Raw genomic sequence first — 23,891 nt, 5'->3', positions numbered from 1 at the left:
GAGAGAGAGAGAGAGAGAGAGAGAGAGAGAGAGAGAGAGAGAGAGAGAGAGAGAGAGAGAGAGAGAGAGAGAGAGAGAGAGAGAGAGAGAGAGAGAGAGAGAGAGAGAGAGAGAGAGAGAGAGAGAGAGAGAGAGAGAGAGAGAGAGAGAGAGAGAGAGAGAGAGAGAGAGAGAGAGAGAGAGAGAGAGAGAGAGAGAGAGAGAGAGAGAGAGAGAGAGAGAGAGAGAGAGAGAGAGAGAGAGAGAGAGAGAGAGAGAGAGAGAGAGAGAGAGAGAGAGAGAGAGAGAGAGAGAGAGAGAGAGAGAGAGAGAGAGAGAGAGAGAGAGAGAGAGAGAGAGAGAGAGAGAGAGAGAGAGAGAGAGAGAGAGAGAGAGAGAGAGAGAGAGAGAGAGAGAGAGAGAGAGAGAGAGAGAGAGAGAGAGAGAGAGAGAGAGAGAGAGAGAGAGAGAGAGAGAGAGAGAGAGAGAGAGAGAGAGAGAGAGAGAGAGAGAGAGAGAGAGAGAGAGAGAGAGAGAGAGAGAGAGAGAGAGATGCATGCAGGCTAGGCAGATGCACTGACATTTACTGCCAGAGAATACATTACATGCTTCCTTTCACTGAGGAAGAGAGATGGATGTAGAGAAGGAGAGATGAGACAGGAAGAGAGGAGAGAGGAGGATAGAGGATGAGAGACAGAGCCTAAACAACAAAAGATAACTGCTAAATGAGAGATGACTGGTTCATAGTTGACACAGTACCACAGCACCCCCCCAACCACCACCACCATCACCCCAACATCACCACCCACCACCACCACCACCATCATCCCCAACACCATCATCCCCACCATCACCACCATCACCACCACCCCCAACACCACCACCACCATCACCCCCAACACCACCATCCCCACCATCCCCACCATCCCCACCACCCCCCACCACCACCATCACCCCAACACCACCATCCCCACCACCACCATCCCCACCATCACCACCCCCAACACCACCACCCCCAACACCACCACCACCACCATCACCACCACCACCACCACCACCATCACCCCCACCACCACCATCACCCCCACCACCACCATCACCACCATCACCACCACCACCACCACCATCACCCCCAACACCACCACCCCCACCATCACCACCACCACCACCATCACCCCCAAAACCACCACCCCAACACCACCACCACCATCCCCACCACCACCACCACCAACACCATCCCCACCACCCCCACCACCACCACCATCACCATCCACCACCACCATCCACCACCACCACCATCCCCACCACCACCACCACCATCCCCCACCACCACCACCACCACCACCATCCCCACCACCACCACCATCCCCCATCACCACCACCATCCCCCATCACCACCACCACCATCCCCCACCACAATCCCCACCACCACCATCCACCACCACCATCCACCACCACCACCCACCACCACCACCACCACCATCCACCAAAAAATAAAATACAAGTTCGAAGTGCCAAGCTACTGCTTCATTTTACTTGGTGTACAGCTGTGCTGTCAAACGTATGGCCGGGCAAGATAATTGTAGTGACATTAACAATACATTTATGCATTATGAGAGAGCGTTGAGGCATGTTCACCAGCTTTTATGTAGCCATGCCGCAGCGTGAGACCTCATTTAAATTGCCAGTTTCTAAAACGTGTTGTAACATGTAATTAACTCAGGAGGAAGTGACATATGTATGATATCCCAGCCTGCCCAGGTGCTTTGTTTCAGCTGGACAACATGGGCTGGGGGAACAATAAAAAAGTTGAAGGAGGGACAGAAGAAGAAAGAGGGATGGAGGGAGAAAGACAGAGGGAGGGAGGAAAGTAGAGAAAGGGAGGGAGGGAGGGGAGGAGAGGAAAATGGTTTGGATGTGCACAATTGTACACATTGTAGGGAACATGGATTGGGAGATGGGAAGGCTGAAAGAGGGATGGAAGGATGGAGGGATGGAGGGACGGAAGGATGGAGGGATGGAGGGATGGAGGTATGGAGGTAAAGGGGGTACTGTTGTGGCTCTCTGTGCCCAGCCATGTGTGATCTTGCTCTCTCTCTCACTCGCTCACACACACACACACACACACACACACACACACACACACACACACACACACACACACACACACACACACCATGTATGTCTGTACGTGGGCTTCCCCAGCCTGGTCACAGATTACTCTGTCACAGCGCTCTGCTCAGCATGACACAAACTACAGGCACTACACTGAGAGAGACAGAGATGGTGGGTTTGTGTGTGTATCGGTGTGTGTGTACCAGTGTGTGTGTGTACCAGTGTGTGTGTACCAGTGTGTGTGTACCTGTGTGTGTGTACCAGTGTGTGTGTACCTGTGTGTGTGTACCTGTGTGTGTGTGTACCTGTGTGTGTGTACTGTGTGTGTGTGTGTGTGTGTGTGTGTGTGTGTGTACCAGTGTGTGTGTACGTGTGTGTGTACCAGTGTGTGTGTGTGTGTGTGTGTGTGTGTGTGTGCCAGTGTGTGTGTACCAGTGTGTGTGTACCAGTGTGTGTGTACCAGTGTGTGTGTGTGTGTGTGTGTGTGTATCAGTGTGTGTGTGTATCAGTGTGTGTGTGTGTGTGTGTGTGTAGGTATCCTACCTCTGCAGTAGGGCAGGGGGAAGTCCCATGCTGCGGTCCCAGCAGACGTGGCCAGACAGGACAGCGTGGTGTGACCCTCTAACACGTAGCCAGGGCTGCAGCTGTACCTGATCTTCTCTCCAATGTTAAAGGTCGAGCCCTGTTGAAGACCGTTGACCAGCTGGCCTGGGTTACCACAGGTATAGCTGGGTAGAGCTGGGAGGAGAGAGAGAGAGAGAGAGGTTACCACAGGTATATCTGGGTAGAGCTGGGAGGAGCGAGAGAGAGAGAGGTTACCACAGGTAGAGCTGGGTAGAGCTGGGAGAGAGAGAGAGAGAGAGAGAGAGGTTACCACAGGTATAGCTGGGTAGAGCTGGGAGGAGAGAGAGAGAGAGAGAGGTTACCACAGGTATAGCTGGGTAGAGCTGGGAGGAGAGAGAGAGGTTACCACAGGTATAGCTGGGTAGAGCTGGGAGGAGAGAGAGAGAGGTTACCACAGGTATAGCTTGGTAGAGCTGGGAGGACAGAGAGAGAGAGAGAGAGAGGTTACCACAGGTAGAGCTGGGAGGACAGAGAGAGAGAGAGAGAGAGAGAGAGAGAGGTTACCACAGGTATAACTGGGTAGAGCTGGGAGGAGAGAGAGAGGTTACCACAGGTATAGCTGGGAAAGTTGTTCCAAATGTCACATTTTTACATTGTTAAGGTTAACATAAAGCATTACACCTGAATGGTTAAGGTAAGGGTTAAGGTTAACTTCTCTAGGCTAGGGGGCAGTATTTTGATGTCCGGATGAAGAGCAGCAGCTGTAAATGTGGGCTAGGGAAGGACGGACAAAGTATCTCATCTGCCAAACACACGACGGTACTACAACGTTCTACCAGACATTCTTCAGAGGACAAGGAAGATCTCTTGTTTGGGCAACACGGCCTTCCATCTACGACCAACCTATTGAAAGCACAGCTCAGAGTAAATATTTCTTAACATTTTCCACGACAACGCTATCTCACGACGTACTAAGACATGGATGGACGTCAAATGCTGGAACCAGGTAGTTGTTGTTGTGGGGAGTTAAGCGCCTGATCAAGGAAACAATGGCAGCCAATGGGCATCTAGGATTTAATATCAGCAACCCTTACTTATCAGCAGATGTTTCCCATCGGTCCCGAAAACTGATAACACTCTGGTTTCTGGCTCGCCTCTCTAACTGCTAGGCTACCCGACCCTGTTTGTCTGTGACACCAGCGCCCCTGGGGACATACCTCTTTACTGGTAGGAAGGTATATTTCCAGACCTTATATCCCCTTTTAGTGCTAAAACGATACAGGATGGTCCTTCTCCCCTCTCACCCCTCTCTCATTCCTCTCACCTCTCTCCCCCCTCTCACCCCTCTCAGCCCTCTCTTCCCCTCTCACCCCTCTCACCCCTCTCTCATTCCTCTCACCTCTCTCCCCCCTATCAGCCCTCTCAGCCCTCTCAGCCCTCTCTTCCCTCTCACCCCTCTCACCTCTCTCCCCTCTCTTCCCTCTCACCCCTCTCAGCCCTCTCACTCCTCTCATCCATCTCACCTCTCTCACCCCTCTCACCCATGTAATAACCATTTCAGTAGATTTTAAAATGGTAACCAATTATTTAACAATGTCATGAGGAAACAGGGTACTTAACAGTGTTACGCGATTATGTCAGTGTGTGTATGGACACATTGGGCAGATGGTGAGGAGACAGACAGATGGTGAGGAGACAGACAGACAGATGGTGTGGAGACAGACAGATGGTGAGGAGACAGACAGACAGATGGTGAGGAGACAGACAGACAGATGGTGAGGAGACAGACAGACAGATGGTGAGGAGACAGACAGACAGATGGTGAGGAGACAGACAGATGGTGAGGAGACAGACAGACAGATGGTGTGGAGACAGACAGATGGTGAGGAGACAGATCAAATCAAATGTATTTATATAGCCCTTCGTACATCAGCTGATATTCTCAAAGTGCTGTACAGAAACCCAGCCTAAAACCCCAAACAGCAAGCAATGCATGTGAAAGAAGCACGGTGGCTAGGAAAAACTCCCTAGGAAAAACTCCCTAGAAAGGCCAAAAACCTAGGAAGAAACCTAGAGAGGAACCAGGCTATGAGGGGTGGCCAGTCCTCTTCTGGCTGTGCAGGGTGGATATTATAACAGAACATGGTCAAGATGTTAAAATGTTAAAATGTTCATAAATGACCAGCATGGTCAAATAATAATAATCATAGTAGTTGTCGAGGGTGCAACAAGCACGTCCGGTGAACAGGTCAGGGTGGTGAGGAGACAGACAGATGGTGTGGAGACAGACAGATGGTGTGGAGACAGACAGATGGTGAGGAGACAGACAGACAGATGGTGAGGAGACAGACAGATGGTGTGGCGACAGACAGATGGTGTGGCGACAGACAGATGGTGTGGAGACAGACAGATGGTGTGGAGACAGACAGATGGTGAGGAGACAGACTGATCTGCACTTCCTAACTTCTTGCCAACTTTGTCCTCTCTTGCCCTCTCTCACATCACTCTCTGTCATCTCTCTTATCCCTCTCGCTCATCCCTCTCTCTCACCTCTCTCACCCTTCTCTCTCAACTCTCTCCCTCACCGTTCTCTCATCCCTCTCTCTCATTCCTCTCTCTCATCGCTCTCTCATCGTTCTCTCATCCCTCTCTCATTGCTCTCATCCCTCTCTCTCATCCCACTCTCTCATCCCTCTCTCTCATCGCTCTCTCATCGCTCTCTCATCCCTCTCTCATCCCTCTCTCATATATCTCTCATCGCTCTCTCATCCCTCTCTCATTGCTCTCATCCCCCTCTCATCGCTCTCTCATCCCTCTCTCATCGCTCTCTCATCCCTCTCTCATCCATCTCTCTCATCCCGCTCTCTCATCCCTCTCTCATTGCTCTCTCATTGCCCTCTCATCCCTCTCTCATCGCCCTCTCATCCCTCTCTCATCCCTCTCATCGCTCTCTCATCCCTCTCTCTCATCTCTCTATCATTGCTCTCTCTCCCCTCTCTCTTTCCTCTCTCATCCCTCTCTCATCCCTCTCTATCATTGCTCTCTCATCGCTCTCTCATCGCCCTCTCATCCCTCTCTCCCATCCCTCTCTCATCTCTCTCTCATCTCTCTCTATGTCTTTTTTGCCATTGGTGCATTTGGAAGTGACATTGTGAGATCGATTCTAACACGCAAGCGAATTACCTAAATAAGCACATTCTGCTTTGTCAAGCAGCAATTGAATAAATGTCCCCTGCACTGTTCGGCACGCGTCCACCGGACAATGGCTGGCAAGTCTCATCACTTCTGATTAGAGAGGCTGAGGGATTCTGAAATCAACTCCCTCTCCTTCTCTCATGCTGGAGGTGAGAATAGCAGAAAAAAAGCACAGAGACAACCAATGTATTTGTGTGTGTGTGTGTATATGTTTGTATGTGCGTGTGTGTGTGCTGTAACTACATACCTCACCTACAGTCTATCACCTACACCATATGTATAGCCCTTTTAAAATGAACACTGCCTTATCCACAGGGGAGTAATACCTCTCTCAATTTACATTTTAATCCAAGGGGATTTTTTATGCATGGGGAAACATATGTTTACATTGCCAAAGCAAGTGAACTACATACTAAACAAAAAGTTAATAAATACAATATTTAAAATTAGCAGTAAACATTACACTTCCAAAAGAATAAAGACGTTTCAAATGTCATATTGTGTCTATTAATCAAAATTGGATTTGTTTTCAAATTCTTTGTGGGTCTGTGTAATCTGAGGGAAATATCTGTCTCTAATATGGTCAAAAATTTGGCAGGAGGTTTGGAAGTGCAGCTCAGTTTCCACCTCAGTCTTCTCTAGAGAGCCAGGTCTGCCTTCGGTGGCCTTTCTCAAGAGCAAAACTACGCTCACTGAGTCTGTACATAGTCAAAGATTTCCTGGCATGCTGTCAATGAACATCTGGGCCACATCCTGACTGATGGCAGCCCATTCTTGCATAATCAATGCTTGGAGTTTGTCAGAATTTGTGGGTTTTTGTTTGTCCACCCGCCTCTTGAGGATTGACCTCAAGGTCTGGGGAGTTTCCTGGCCATAGACCCAAAATATTGATGTTTGTTCCTCGAGCCACTTAGTTATCAATTTTGCCTTATGGCAAGGTCCTCCATCATGCTGGAAAAGGCATTGTTCGTCACCAAACTGTTCCTGGATGGTTGGGAGAAGTTGCTCTCGGAGGATGTGTTGGTACCATTCTTTATTCATGGCTGTGTTCTTAGGCAAAATTGTGAGTGAGCCCACTCCCTTGGCTGAGAAGCAACCCCACACATGAATGGTCTCAGGATGCTTTACTGTTGGCATGACACAGGACTGATGGTAGCGCTCAACTTGTCTTCTCCGGACAAACTTTTTTCCGGATGCCCCAAACAATTGGAAAGGGGATTCATTAGAGAAAATTACTTTACCCCAGTCCTCAGCAGTCCAATCCCTGTACCTTTTGCAGAATATCAGTCTGTCCCTGATGTTTTTCCTGGAGAGAAATGGCTTCTTTGCTGCCCTTCTTGACACCAGGCCATCCTCCAAAAGTCTTCACCTCACTGTGCGTGCAGATTCACTCACACTTGCCTGCTGCCATTCCTGAGCAAGCTCTGTACTGGTGGTGCCCCAATCCCGCAGCTGAATCAACTTTAGGAGACGGTCCTGGCACTTGCTGGACTTTCTTGGGTGCCTTGAAGCCTTCTTAACAACAATAGAACCGCTCTCCTTGAAGTTCTTGATGATCCGATAAATGGTTGATTTAAGTGCAATCTTACTGGCAGCAATATCCCTGCCTGTGAAGCCCTTTTTGTGCAAAGCAATGATGACGGCACGTGTTTCCTTGCAGGTAACCATTTTTGACAGAGGAAGAACAATGATTCCAAGCACTACCCTTTTGAAGCTTCCAGTCTGTTATTCGAACTCAATCAGCATGACAGAGTGATCTCCAGCCTTGTCCTCGTCAAAACTCACACCTGTGTTAACGAGAGAATCACTGACATGATGTCAGCTGGTCCTTTTGTGGCAGGGCTGAAATGCAGTGGAAATGTTTTTTGGGGGATTCAGTTTATTTGCATGGCAAAGATGGACTTTGCAATTAATTGCAATTCATCTGATCACTCTTCATAACATTCTGGAGTATATGCAAATTGCCATCATACAAACTGAGGCAGCAGACTTTGTGAAAATTAATATTTGTGTCATTCTCAAAACTTTTGGCCACAACTGTAGTGGGGGGGATATAGGAGGACAGTTTTCTCAGGTGAGAAAATTCAAATGATTCATATCTAGCCAAATGTAAAATGTTCCTGTTTTGACTAATTTAATAGAGTGGGTTAGGGCTGTTCAAAAACAAATTAGCATACCCCCTGAGTCTTTTCCCTGTTTCACACCTGGTAGTTTGGTGGATGGGACTACCAGCTCTCTGTAACCTAGAGGGAAACCAGTGGGTCTGTCTCCTCTATACCACCCACCTGGTAGTGTGGTGGATTGGACTACCAGCTCTCTGTAACCTAGAGGGCAACCAGTGGGTCTGTCTCCTCTATACCACCCACCTGGTAGTTTGGTAGATGGGACTACCAGCTCTCTGAAACCTAGAGGGCAACCAGTGGGTCTGTCTCCTCTATACCACCCACCTGGTAGTATGGTGGATGGGACTACCAGCTCTCTGTAACCTAGAGGGCAACCAGTGGGTCTGTCTCCTCTATACCACCCACCTGGTAGTTTGGTAGATGGGACTACCAGCTCTCTGAAACCTAGAGGGCAACCAGTGGGTCTGTCTCCTCTATACCACCCACCTGGTAGTGTGGTGGATTGGACTACCAGCTCTCTGAAACCTAGAGGGAAACCAGTGGGTCCGTCTCCTCTATACCACCCACCTGGTAGTTTGGTAGATGGGACTACCAGCTCTCTGAAACCTAGAGGGAAACCAGTGGGTCCATCTCCTCTATACCACCTGGTAGTGTGGTGGATGGGACTACCAGCTCTCTGTAACCTAGAGGGAAACCAGTGGGTCCATCTCCTCTATACCACCCACCTGGTAGTGTGGTGGATGGGACTACCAGCTCTCTGAAACCTAGAGGGCAACCAGTGGGTCCATCTCCTCTATACCACCCACCTGGTAGTGTGGTGGATGGGACTACCAGCTCTCTGTAACCTAGAGGGCAACCAGTGGGTCCATCTCCTCTATACCACCCACCTGGTAGTGTGGTGGATGGGACTACCAGCTCTCTGTAACCTAGAGGGCAACCAGTGGGTCTGTCTCCTCTATACCACCCACCTGGTAGTGTGGTGGATGGGACCACCAGCTCTCTGTAACCTAGAGGGCAACCAGTGGGTCCGTCTCCTCTATACCAGGTTTCTTGTAGGATGACAATGTCTGTATTTCCAATTTCTTTGATGAAGTCCAGGTTCCTGCTCTTTAGGCCAAAGGCAGATGACCTCAGGCCTTGGATATTCCAGGATGAGATAGTAAAAGCTTTGTGTTCCATAGTGCCTAGTGTTGTTTTTGTGTGGATTAGGTCCGGAACATCACAGTAGGTGTGAGCAGAGCATGTTGAGCATCTGATACATACCTCTTAGGTCGCAGGATGGGGCTTGGGCGGGTGTTATAATGGGGGTTGGGCCTGTTGCTCTGCTCACGTTCTGGTGTTTTATGTTGTACACAGAGGATATTTTTTTGCAGAAGTCTACATGCAGAGTCTCAATTTGGTGTGTGTCCCATTTTGTGAATTCTTGGTTGGTGAGCGGACCCCAGACCTCACAACCATAAAGTGTAATGGTTTCTATAACTGATTCAAGTATTTTTAGCCAGATCCTAATTGGTATGTTGAATTTTATGTTCCTTTTGATGGCATAGAAGGCCTTCCTTGCCTTGTCTCTCAGATCGTTCACAGCTTTGTGGAAGTTACCTGTGGCGCTGATGTTTAGGCCGAGGTGTGTATAATTGTTGCTCTGCTCACAGACTGGGCATGTGTCCTGCTGTCATGTTGAGGTCCTTGCCGCAGGGGCGGGGGGCATGGGGAGGGGGTAGAAGGGGCATAGGTCTGATATGGGGCGGCCTATATAGGGTGTGGCTGGTGATGCTGGGGTCTGGGTGTAGGTCCTCATCAGCGTGGGTTCTCTCGGTGCAGGTCCTTCAGGAGGGGGTCTTGCAGGTCAGGGTGGGGGGTCCGTTGCTCTGTTGCTCCTGTGTGAGGTGCTGGGGCTGCAGTTGAGGGTGACTTCAGGGTCCTGGCAAAAGTTGGTATTGCTGCCTTGTAGATGTGGACCTGGTCGTAAAGGCTGTTCAAGTCCAGGGTGGAGGGCCAGGTAGACATTAGGTTTTGAGGCACGGACTTACGGAATGCTTGCATTCACCCGTTGTATGGTAGCAGGGTGAAAGCGTTTCCGTGGTAGATGAGTGGAAATAACCACTTGTTGGGGAAAGTGTAAGAAGCTTTTTTCAATCACTCCTCTTAGTGCTGTGGCCACCCTTTCAACACTAACACTGTCTTATCCACAGGGGATGTAATACCTCCCTCTCAACACCAGCATTTCCTGGGGCTAGACCATTGTACAACAACCACCCTCCCTCCGGGCTAATATGCTAATACACCCAGACGTTGTGTCTATGCTAATAAGGTTATCACTCAGTTGAAAATACAGGAATATCTAGCCCTCAGTGGTCAGAACCAATGCTATAATATAGGAGAGTGTGGAGAGGAGAGAGAGAGGAGAGAGAGGGGAAAGGAGAGAGAGAAAGGAGAGAGAGGGGGGAGAGAGGAGAAAGAGAGGAGAGAGGAGAGGGAGAGGAGAGAGGGGAGAGAGAGGAAAGAAGAGAAAGAGAGAGGAGAGAGAGAGGGGAGAGAGAGGAGAGAGAGGGGAGAGAGGGGAGAGAGAAAGGGTAGAGAGGAGAAAGAGAGGGGAAAGAGAGAGTAGAGAGAGGAGAGAGAGGAGACAGCTCTATCTGACAGGGGAGTGTGGAGAGGAGAGAGAGAGAAGAGGGCAGGGATGGAGGGAATACCATACTGTTTCATGGTTTTATTTTGTTACACACACACACACACACACACACACACACACACACACACACACACACACACACACACACACACACACTTGGACTGTGGTGACAGTGATACAAGATGTTCAGTGTCCCATCTGTTCCTAAGCACTTCCCCGTGGAGCTACAGAGATCCATCCAAAGTCCACCACATACCACAGGCAAGTGTATTGTGGGTAGGGGGGGGGGTGGTGTTAGTTTGTGTGTGTTTGTGTCCATTTATGTTATTCCCCTCCAGCAACCTTCTCTCTATCAATTAGACTTTAAGCATCCCACCCAAAACACACACACACACACACACACACACACACACACACACACACACACCATAAAATCACCTTTAGCATCCCACCCAAACACACACACACACACACACACGCACAGACACACACACACACACACACCATAAAATCACCTTTAGCATCCCACAGAAACACACACCACACCACACACACACACACACACACACACACACACACACACACACACACACACACACACACACACACACACACACACACACACACACACATTAACTTTAAGCATTCCCCTCTCCTCTCCTCTCCTCTCCTCCTCATAGGCAGACTGCTGAGGAAGAAGGACAGAGTGGTGCAGTGTGTATTTATAGCTAGAGATGGAGGTGTAGAAATGAATAGATTTGATTGTGACGAATGGGTGTGGACGTGTTGAGCAGAGCAGAGCAGAAAAGGTCTTCCAGAGCACCAGATAGCTCCGCCTGTTCTGCCATGGCTTCCTGACTCTTTATATAGAGAGAGGGATATTTTAAAACGGCACTCTATTTCCCCATGGACCCTGGTAAAAAAACTGTTATACAGCTGTTAATATAGCTGCTAATATAGCTGTTAATATAGCTGTTATATAGCTGTTATATAGCTGTTATATAGCTGTTATATAGCTGTTATATAGCTGTTATATAGCTGTTATATAGCTGTTATATAGCTGTTATATAGCTGCTAATATAGCTGTAAATATAGCTGCTAATATAGCTGTTAATATAGCTGTTAATATAGCTGTTAATATAGCTGCAAATATAGCTGTTATATAGCTGTTATATAGCTGCTAATATAGCTGCTAATATAGCTGCTAATATAGCTGTTAATATAGCTGTTAATATAGCTGTTAATATAGCTGCAAATATAGCTGTTATATAGCTGTTATATAGCTGTAATATAGCTGTTAATATAGCTGTTATATAGCTGTTATATAGCTGTTATATAGCTGCTAATATAGCTGCTAATATAGCTGCTAATATAGCTGTTATATAGCTGTTAATATAGCTGTTAATATAGCTGTTAATATAGCTGTTATATAGCTGCAAATATAGCTGTTATATAGCTGTTATATAGCTGTTATATAGCTGTTAATATAGGTGCTAATATAGCTGTTAATATAGGTGTTATATAGCTGTTATATAGCTGTTATATAGCTGTTATATAGCTGTTAAATCACTGTTAAATCGCTGTTATATAGCTGTTAATATAGCTGTTAATATAGCTGTTGTATAGCTGTTGTATAGCTGTTATATAGCTGTTAATATAGGTGTGAATAGCTGTTGTATATGTTTTATATATCTGTTATATATCTGTTAATATAGCTGCTAATATACATGTTAATATAACTGTTGTATATCTGTTGTATATCTGTTAATATATCTGCTAATATAGCTGTTATATAGCTGTTAATATAGCTGTTATATAGCTGTTAATATAGGTGTGAATAGCTGTTGTATAGCTGTTGTATAACTGTTATATATCTGTTATATATCTGTTAATATAGCTGCTAATATAGATGTTAATATAACTGTTGTATATCTGTTGTATATCTGTTAATATATCTGCTAATATAGCTGTTATATAGCTGTTAATATAGCTGTTATATAGCTGTTAATATAGGTGTGAATAGCTGTTGTATAGCTGTTATATAGCTGTTATATAGCTGTTAATATAGCTGTTAATATAGCTGCTAATATAGGTGTTAACCTCTCTAGGCTAGGCGGGACGAATTCGTCCCACCTACGTAACAGCCACTGCTATCCTGTGGCGCGATTTTCAAAACCTTAAAAATCCTATTACTTCAATTTCTCAAACATATGACTATTTTACAGCCATTTAAAGATAAGACTCTCGTTAATCTAACCACACTGTCCGATTTCAAAAAGGCTTTACAACGAAAGCAAAACATTAGATTATGTCAGCAGAGTACCAAGCCAGAAATAATCAGACACCCATTTTTCAAGCCAGCATATAATGTCACCAAAACCCAGAAGACAGCTAAATGCAGCACTCACCTTTGATGATCTTCATCAGATGACAACCCTAGGACATTATGTTATACAATACATGCATGTTTTGTTCAATCAAGTTCATATTTATATCAAAAACCAGCTTTTTACATTAGCATGTGACTCGCATGTGACTAGCATTCCCACCGAACACTTCCGGTGAATTTACTAAATTACTCACGATAAACGTTCACAAAAAACATAACAATTATTTTAAGAATTATAGATACAGAACTCCTTTATGCACTCGCTATGTCCGATTTTAAAATAGCTTTCCGGTGAAAGCACATTTTGCAATATTCTGAGTAGATAGCCCGGCCATCACAGGCTAGCTATTTTGACACCCACCAAGTGTGGTACTCACCAAACTCCGATTTACTATTAGAAAAGTTTGATTACCTTTGCTGTTCTTCGTCAGAATGCACTCCCAGGACTTCTACTTCAATAACAAATGTTGGTTTGGTTCCAAATAATCCATAGTTATATCCAAATAGCGGCGTTTTGTTCGTGCGTTCAGGACACTACCCGAAGGGTAAAGAAGGGTGACGCGCCCGACGCATTTCGTGACAAAAAAAATCTAAATATTCCATTACCGTACTTCGAAGCATGTCAACCGCTGTTTAAAATCCATTTTTATGCTATTTTTCGCGTAAAAAAGCGATAATATTCCGACCGGGAGTCGTTGTTTTCGTTCAAAGAGAGAGAAAGTAAACATGGTGTTGGCTCGTGCACGCACCTCCAGTCTCATTGTCCTCAGATTGACCATTATCCAAATGCGCTAATGTTTTTCAGCCATGGCCTGCAAAGCCACCATTCATCGTTCTGGCGCCTTCTGAGAGCCTATGGGAGCGTTAGAAAATGTCACGTTATGCCAGAGATCCCCTGTTTTGGTTAGAGATGATCAAGAAGCCCAAGAAGTAGTCAGAGAGAGCGCTTCCTGTTTGGAATCTTCTCAGGTTTTGGCCTGCCAAATGAGTTCTGTTATACTCACAGACACCATTCAAACAGTTTTAGAAACTTTAGGGTGTTTTCTATCCAAATCAAACAATTATATGCATATTCTAGTTACTGGGCAGGAGTAGTAACCAGATTAAGTCGGGTACGTTTTTTTATCCGGCCGTGCAAATACTGCCCCCTATCCCCAACAGGTTTTAATATAGCTGTTAATATAGGTGCTAATATAGCTGTTAATATAAGTGTTATATAGCTGCTAATATAGCTGTTAATATAGCTGTTATATAGCTGTTATATAGCTGTTATATAGCTGTTAAATCACTGTTAAATCACTGTTAAATCGCTGTAATATAGCTGTTAATATAGCTGTTATATAGCTGCTAATATAGCTGTTAATATAGCTGTTAATATAGCTGTTATATAGCTGTTAATACGATATAGCTGTTATATAGCTGTTAATATAGGTGTTATATAGCTGTTATATAGCTGTTATATAGCTGTTATATAGCTGTTAAATCACTGTTAAATCGCTGTTATATAGCTGTTAATATAGCTGTTAATATAGCTGTTAATATAGCTGTTAATATAGCTGTTGTATAGCTGTTGTATAGCTGTTATATAGCTGTTAATATAGGTGTGAATAGCTGTTGTATATGTTTTATATATCTGTTATATATCTGTTAATATAGCTGCTAATATACATGTTAATATAACTGTTGTATATCTGTTGTATATCTGTTAATATATCTGCTAATATAGCTGTTATATAGCTGTTAATATAGCTGTTATATAGCTGTTAATATAGGTGTGAATAGCTGTTGTATAGCTGTTGTATAACTGTTATATATCTGTTATATATCTGTTAATATAGCTGCTAATATAGATGTTAATATAACTGTTGTATATCTGTTGTATATCTGTTAATATATCTGCTAATATAGCTGTTATATAGCTGTTAATATAGCTGTTATATAGCTGTTAATATAGGTGTGAATAGCTGTTGTATAGCTGTTATATAGCTGTTATATAGCTGTTAATATAGCTGTTAATATAGCTGCTAATATAGGTGTTAACCTCTCTAGGCTAGGCGGGACGAATTCGTCCCACCTACGTAACAGCCACTGCTATCCTGTGGCGCGATTTTCAAAACCTTAAAAATCCTATTACTTCAATTTCTCAAACATATGACTATTTTACAGCCATTTAAAGATAAGACTCTCGTTAATCTAACCACACTGTCCGATTTCAAAAAGGCTTTACAACGAAAGCAAAACATTAGATTATGTCAGCAGAGTACCAAGCCAGAAATAATCAGACACCCATTTTTCAAGCCAGCATATAATGTCACCAAAACCCAGAAGACAGCTAAATGCAGCACTCACCTTTGATGATCTTCATCAGATGACAACCCTAGGACATTATGTTATACAATACATGCATGTTTTGTTCAATCAAGTTCATATTTATATCAAAAACCAGCTTTTTACATTAGCATGTGACTCGCATGTGACTAGCATTCCCACCGAACACTTCCGGTGAATTTACTAAATTACTCACGATAAACGTTCACAAAAAACATAACAATTATTTTAAGAATTATAGATACAGAACTCCTTTATGCACTCGCTTATGTCCGATTTTAAAATAGCTTTCCGGTGAAAGCACATTTTGCAATATTCTGAGTAGATAGCCCGGCCATCACAGGCTAGCTATTTTGACACCCACCAAGTGTGGTACTCACCAAACTCCGATTTACTATTAGAAAAGTTTGATTACCTTTGCTGTTCTTCGTCAGAATGCACTCCCAGGACTTCTACTTCAATAACAAATGTTGGTTTGGTTCCAAATAATCCATAGTTATATCCAAATAGCGGCGTTTTGTTCGTGCGTTCAGGACACTACCCGAAGGGTAAAGAAGGGTGACGCGCCCGACGCATTTCGTGACAAAAAAAATCTAAATATTCCATTACCGTACTTCGAAGCATGTCAACCGCTGTTTAAAATCCATTTTTATGCTATTTTTCGCGTAAAAAAGCGATAATATTCCGACCGGGAGTCGTTGTTTTCGTTCAAAGAGAGAGAAAGTAAACATGGTGTTGGCTCGTGCACGCACCTCCAGTCTCATTGTCCTCAGATTGACCATTATCCAAATGCGCTAATGTTTTTCAGCCATGGCCTGCAAAGCCACCATTCATCGTTCTGGCGCCTTCTGAGAGCCTATGGGAGCGTTAGAAAATGTCACGTTATGCCAGAGATCCCCTGTTTTGGTTAGAGATGATCAAGAAGCCCAAGAAGTAGTCAGAGAGAGCGCTTCCTGTTTGGAATCTTCTCAGGTTTTGGCCTGCCAAATGAGTTCTGTTATACTCACAGACACCATTCAAACAGTTTTAGAAACTTTAGGGTGTTTTCTATCCAAATCAAACAATTATATGCATATTCTAGTTACTGGGCAGGAGTAGTAACCAGATTAAGTCGGGTACGTTTTTTTATCCGGCCGTGCAAATACTGCCCCCTATCCCCAACAGGTTTTAATATAGCTGTTAATATAGGTGCTAATATAGCTGTTAATATAAGTGTTATATAGCTGCTAATATAGCTGTTAATATAGCTGTTATATAGCTGTTATATAGCTGTTATATAGCTGTTAAATCACTGTTAAATCACTGTTAAATCGCTGTAATATAGCTGTTAATATAGCTGTTATATAGCTGCTAATATAGCTGTTAATATAGCTGTTAATATAGCTGTTATATAGCTGTTATATAGCTGTTATATAGCTGTTATATAGCTGTTAATATAGGTGCTAATATAGCTGTTAATATAGGTGTTATATAGCTGTTATATAGCTGTTATATAGCTGTTATATAGCTGTTAAATCACTGTTAAATCGCTGTTATATAGCTGTTAATATAGCTGTTAATATAGCTGTTAATATAGCTGTTGTATAGCTGTTGTATAGCTGTTATATAGCTGTTAATATAGGTGTGAATAGCTGTTGTATATGTTTTATATATCTGTTATATATCTGTTAATATAGCTGCTAATATACATGTTAATATAACTGTTGTATATCTGTTGTATATCTGTTAATATATCTGCTAATATAGCTGTTATATAGCTGTTAATATAGCTGTTATATAGCTGTTAATATAGGTGTGAATAGCTGTTGTATAGCTGTTGTATAACTGTTATATATCTGTTATATATCTGTTAATATAGCTGCTAATATAGATGTTAATATAACTGTTGTATATCTGTTGTATATCTGTTAATATATCTGCTAATATAGCTGTTATGTAGCTGTTAATATAGGTGTGAATAGCTGTTGTATAGCTGTTGTATAGCTGTTATATAGCTGTTAATATAGCTGTTATATAGCTGTTATATAGCTGTTGTACATCTGTTGTATAGCTGTTATATAGCTGTTAATATATCTGTTGTATAGCTGTTGTATAGCTGTTAATATATCTGTTGTATAGCTGTTGTATAGCTGTTACATAGCTGTTGTATAGCTGTTAATATAATTGTTATATAGCTGTTAGTATAATTGTTAATATATCTGTTGTATAGCTGTTAATATATCTGTTGTATAGCTGTTAATATATATGTTGTATAGCTGTTAATATATCTGTTGTATAGCTGTTAATATATCTGTTGTATAGCTGTTATATAGCTGTTAATATATCTGTTGTATAGCTGTTATATAGCTGTTGTATATCTGTTGTATAGCTGTTAATATATCTGTTGTATAGCTGTTATATAGCTCTTAATATATCTGTTGTATAGCTGTTGTATAGCTGTTAATATATCTGTTGTATAGCTGTTGTATAGCTGTTACATAGCTGTTGTATAGCTGTTAATATAATTGTTATATAGCTGTTGTATAGCTGTTAACATATATGTTGTATAGCTGTTAATATATCTGTTGTATAGCTGTTAATATATATGTTGTATAGCTGTTAATATATCTGTTGTATAGCTGTTAATATATCTGCTGTATAGCTGTTATATAGCTGTTAATATATATGTTGTATAGCTGTTATATAGCTGTTGTATATCTGTTGTATAGCTGTTAATATATCTGTTGTATAGCTGTTATATAGCTGTTAATATATCTGTTGTATAGCTGTTGTATAGCTGTTGTATAGCTGTTAATATATCTGTTGTATAGCTGTTATATAGCTGTTAATATATCTGTTGTATAGCTGTTAATATAGCTGTTGTATAGCTGTTATATAGCTGTTAATATAGCTGTTGTATAGCTGTTATATAGCTGTTAATATATCTGTTGTATAGCTGTTAATATAGCTGTTGTATAGCTGTTATATAGCTGTTAATATAGCTGTTGTATAGCTGTTATATAGCTGTTAATATAGCTGTTGTATAGCTGTTAATATATCTGTTGTATAGCTGTTGTATAGCTGTTAATATATCTGTTGTATAGCTGTTATATAGCTGTTAATATATCTGTTGTATAGCTGTTAATATATCTGCTGTATAGCTGTTATATAGCTGTTAATATATATGTTGTATAGCTGTTATATAGCTGTTGTATATCTGTTGTATAGCTGTTAATATATCTGTTGTATAGCTGTTATATAGCTGTTAATATATCTGTTGTATAGCTGTTGTATAGCTGTTGTATAGCTGTTAATATATCTGTTGTATAGCTGTTATATAGCTGTTAATATATCTGTTGTATAGCTGTTAATATAGCTGTTGTATATCTGTTGTATAGCTGTTAATATATCTGTTGTATAGCTGTTATATAGCTGTTAATATATCTGTTGTATAGCTGTTAATATATCTGCTGTATAGCTGTTATATAGCTGTTAATATATATGTTGTATAGCTGTTATATAGCTGTTGTATATCTGTTGTATAGCTGTTAATATATCTGTTGTATAGCTGTTATATAGCTGTTAATATATCTGTTGTATAGCTGTTGTATAGCTGTTGTATAGCTGTTAATATATCTGTTGTATAGCTGTTATATAGCTGTTAATATATCTGTTGTATAGCTGTTAATATAGCTGTTGTATATCTGTTGTATAGCTGTTAATATATCTGTTGTATAGCTGTTATATAGCTGTTAATATATCTGTTGTATAGCTGTTAATATATCTGCTGTATATCTGTTGTATAGCTGTTAATATATCTGTTATTTAGCTGTTATATAGCTGTTGTATAGCTGTTATATAGCTGTGGTATATCTGTTATTTAGCTGTTATATATCTGTTGTATAGATGTTGTATAGCTGTTGTATATCTATTGTATATCTGTTGTATAGTTGTTAATATGGCCTTTATATATATGTTGTATATCTGTTATATAGCTGTTATTTAGCTGTTATATAGCTTCTCTATAGCTGTTGTATAGCTGTTATATAGCTGTTATATAACTGTAATATAGCTGTTCATTCAGTTAAAATTTTCACTGTGACATGTCAGTATGCCGGTTGCTTATTTTTTACTTTAACTTTACACAAGTCAGTTAAGAACAAATTCTTATTACAATGACAGCCTACCCCGGCCAAACCCGGATGACTCTGGGCCAATTGTGTGCCACCCTATTGGACTCCCAATCACGGCCGGTCATGATACAGCCTGGAATAGAACCAGGGTCTGTAGTGAAGCCTCTAGCACTGAGATGCAGTGCCTTAGACCATTTTGATACAGCCTGGAATCGAACCAGGGTATGTAGTGAAGCCTCTAGCACTGAGATGCAGTGCCTTAGAACACTGTGATACAGCCTGGAATCGAACCAGGGTCTGTAGTGAAGCCTCTAGCACTGAGATGCAGTGCCTTAGACCGCTGCGCCACTCGGAAGCCCATCCAAATATTTAGGCTTAGTCAGTTGGAAATGTATTGTCTTTTATATGTAGAGAGAAGATATTTTAGGAGCTTAATATTTTTTCCTGCTTTTGTATAATTATATTTTGTTCAGAACTGCATATTCTTGATGGGTAGTGTGGCTGCCTTGAGATCTAAGCTGGCGCTGGACACGAATCAAACTGTTAATGGAACTAATACATGGAATTTATTGCCAAAACGAATCACCCTCAATGTGGAGTGTGATGAGAATATCTCACGTCAGACACACACATCACTGTTGCTTACACACACACACACACACACACACACACTCCTCCACACTGAAATAACTGTGTCCTAATTAGTACTAATGTAAATAGCCTTCTCTTTATCCATCCATACATCTCTTTATCTATTTATCCATCCATCCATCCATCCCTCCGTCCATCCGTCCGTCCATCCATCCATCCATCCATCCATCCATCCATCCATCCATTCATTCATCTCGTTATCCATCCATCCATTTCTTTATCATCTATCCATATCTTTATCCATCTATCGAACTATCCTTCTCTTTATCCATCTATCCAACTATCCTTCTCTTTATCCATCCATCCGTCCATCCCTCCATCCATCCATCCATCCATCCATCCATCCATCCATCCATCCATCCATCCATCCATCCATCCATCCGTCCTTCTCTTTATCCATCCAGCCATCTATCCTTCTCTTTATCCATCTATCGAACTATCCTTCTCTTTATCCATCTATCCAACTATCCTTCTCTTTATCCATCTATCCAACTATCCTTCTCTTTATCCATCCATCCATCCATCTATCCTTCTCTTTATCCATCCATCCATCTATCCTTATCTTTATCCATCTATCGAACTATCCTTCTCTTTATCCATCTATCCAACTATCCTTCTCTTTATCCATCCATCCATCCATCCATCCATCCATCCATCCCTCCGTCCATCCATCCATCCATCCGTCCGTCCATCCATCCGTCCATCCATCCGTCCATCCATTCATTCATTCATTCATCTCGTTATCCATCCATCCATTTCTTTATCATCTATCCAACTATCCTTCTCTTTATCCATCCATCCATCCATCCATCCATCCATCCATCCATCCATCCATCCATCCATCCATCCATCCATCCGTCCTTCTCTTTATCCATCCAGCCATCTATCTTTCTCTTTATCCATCTATCCAACTATCCTTCTCTTTATCCATCTATCCAACTATCCTTCTCTTTATCCATCTATCCAACTATCCTTCTCTTTATCCATCCATCCATTCATCTCTTTCTCACTGCCCCACTTTCTCTCTCTTTTTCTTTTGATCACTCATGGTGTTCCACATGTAACGATTCTTCGACCTCTCCTCTCGTAACCCCTCCTCTGCTCCCCTCCTTCTTTCTGTAGTTATTGATCTGGCTTTTTTTTGCTTGTGGTATCATAGTGTATTCCTAACTCTCTGACAGAATGTTTAGTTCCTGTGGTATCATAGTGTATTCCTAACTCTCTGACAGAATGTTTAGTTCCTGTGGTATCATAGTGTATTCCTAACTCTCTGACAGAGTGTTTAGTTCCTGTGGTATCACAGTGTATTCCTAACTCTCTGACAGAGTGTTTAGTTCCTGTGGTATCATAGTGTTCTCTAACAGAGTGTTTAGTTCCTGTGGTATCATAGTGTATTCCTAACTCTCTGACAGAGTGTTTAGTTCCTGTGGTATCACAGTGTATTCCTAACTCTCTGACAGAGTGTTTAGTTCCTGTGGTATCATAGTGTTCTCTAACAGAGTGTTTAGTTCCTGTGGTATCATAGTGTATTCCTACCTCTCTAACAGAGTGTTTAGTTCCTGTGGTATCATAGTGTTCTCTGACAGAGTGTTTAGTTCCTGTGGTATCATAGTGTTCTCTAACAGAGTGTTTAGTTCCTGTGGTATCATAGCACTCTCTAACAGAGTGTTTAGTTCCTGTGGTATCACAGTGTATTCCTAACTCTCTGACAGTGTTTAGTTCCTGTGGTATCATAGTGTTCTCTAACAGAGTGTTTAGTTCCTGTGGTATCATAGTGTATTCCTACCTCTCTAACATAGTGTTTAGTTCCTGTGGTATCATAGTGTTCTCTAACAGAGTGTTTAGTTCCTGTGGTGTCATAGTGTATTCCTAACTCTCTAACAGAGTGTTTAGTTCCTGTGGTATCATAGTGTATTCCTAACTCTCTAACAGAGTGTTTAGTTCCTGTGGTATCATAGTGTATTCCTACCACTCTAACAGAGTGTTTAGTTCCTGTGGTATCATAGTGTTCTCTAACAGAGTGTTTAGTTCCTGTGGTATCACAGTGTATTCCTAACTCTCTAACAGAGTGTTTAGTTCCTGTGGTATCATAGTGTATTCCTACCTCTCTAACAGAGTGTTTAGTTCTTGTGGTATCACAGTGTATTCCTAACTCTCTAACAGAGTGTTTAGTTCCTGTGGTATCATAGTGTTCTCTAACAGAGTGTTTAGTTCCTGTGGTATCACAGTGTATTCCTAACTCTCTAACAGAGTGTTTAGTTCCTGTGGTATCATAGTGTATTCCTAACTCTCTGACATAGTGTTTAGTTCCTGTGGTATCATAGTGTATTCCTAACTCTCTAACAGAGTGTTTAGTTCCTGTGGTATCATAGTGTATTCCTACCTCTCTAACAGAGTGTTTAGTTCCTGTGGTATCACAGTGTATTCCTAACTCTCTAACAGAGTGTTTAGTTCCTGTGGTATCATAGTGTATTCCTAACTCTCTGACATAGTGTTTAGTTCCTGTGGTATCATAGTGTATTCCTAACTCTCTGACATAGTGTTTAGTTCCTGTGGTATCATAGTGTTCTCTAACAGAGTGTTTAGTTCCTGTGGTATCATAGTGTTCTCTAACAGAGTGTTTAGTTCCTGTGGTGTCACAGTGTATTCCTAACTCTCTAACAGAGTGTTTAGTTCCTGTGGTATCATAGTGTTCTCTAACAGAGTGTTTAGTTCCTGTGGTATCATAGTGTATTCCTAACTCTCTGACATAGTGTTTAGTTCCTGTGGTATCATAGTGTTCTCTAACAGAGTGTTTAGTTCCTGTGGTATCATAGTGTTCTCTAACAGAGTGTTTAGTTCCTGTGGTGTCACAGTGTATTCCTAACTCTCTAACAGAGTGTTTAGTTCCTGTGGTATCATAGTGTTCTCTAACAGAGTGTTTAGTTCCTGTGGTATCATAGTGTTCTCTAACAGAGTGTTTAGTTCCTGTGGTGTCACAGTGTATTCCTAACTCTCTAACAGAGTGTTTAGTTCCTGTGGTATCATAGTGTTCTCTAACAGAGTGTTTAGTTCCTGTGGTATCATAGTGTTCTCTAACAGAGTGTTTAGTTCCTGTGGTGTCACAGTGTATTCCTAACTCTCTTGACATGGTGTTTAAGTTCCAACACTGCTGACTAAACGGCTGGAAACAGAGCTGCTTTGGAACCAGATCACATTGACAAAGGCCTTAGAGAAAAAGTCAACAATGCTACAGTGCTGGACCACAGTGTGTGAGGATCCCTACACATGCATAATTACCCCCGTGTGAGCATTATCGTTACCATGTGTTCTCCAACTGACAGTACTGGCCTGTAATTGGCCAGGACACTTGGTACTTTTATCATTACCAAACCTCTTGGATGTTTTATTTAAGTTTTTTACCTTTAACCTTTAATATTAATTTAACCTTTATTTAACCAGGCAAGTCAGTTTAAGAACAAAGTTTTATTTACAGTGACGGCCTAACCTCGGGCCAAACCCAAACGACGCTGGGGCCAATTGTGCGCCGCCCTATGGGACTCCCAATCACGGCCGCTGCACCACTCAGGAAGGATTTTAGTTGAAGGAAACAGATTATGGAGACCAGTGAAAGTAACAAAGTGAATGGTAATTGTCTTTCACATAGCAATCCAATAGTGCCATATCTTAGAAATGTGAAGAAAGCATTGGGACTGATATTACTAAACTAAAGGCTGCTCACTCTTTAAGGTCTGGTCCACTGCTCTCATCTGTTGTTTGGGTTAAGAGATAAGCTTCCTGTGGAACAATAGATAGCCGCCAGT

At 42.2% G+C, this 23,891-nt stretch overlaps 1 protein-coding gene across 1 annotated transcript in view; it reads right to left on the bottom strand.

Annotated features, from left to right (window-relative positions):
• Positions 1–23,891, bottom strand: part of csmd2 (CUB and Sushi multiple domains 2) — a 776,204-nt gene that overhangs the window by 535,837 nt on the left and 216,476 nt on the right. The window contains exon 4 of the mRNA XM_045695078.1: positions 2,638–2,832. Within this exon, the coding sequence (XP_045551034.1) occupies positions 2,638–2,832 (195 nt within the window). The remainder of the gene's footprint in view (positions 1–2,637; positions 2,833–23,891) is intronic.

The sequence above is a fragment of the Salmo salar genome, chromosome ssa14, assembly GCF_905237065.1.
Source record: "Salmo salar chromosome ssa14, Ssal_v3.1, whole genome shotgun sequence".
Taxonomy (NCBI): Eukaryota; Metazoa; Chordata; class Actinopteri; order Salmoniformes; family Salmonidae; genus Salmo; species Salmo salar.
The sequence above is the reverse complement of the archived record's forward strand: the minus strand, read 5'-3'. Positions and strand labels throughout refer to the sequence as shown.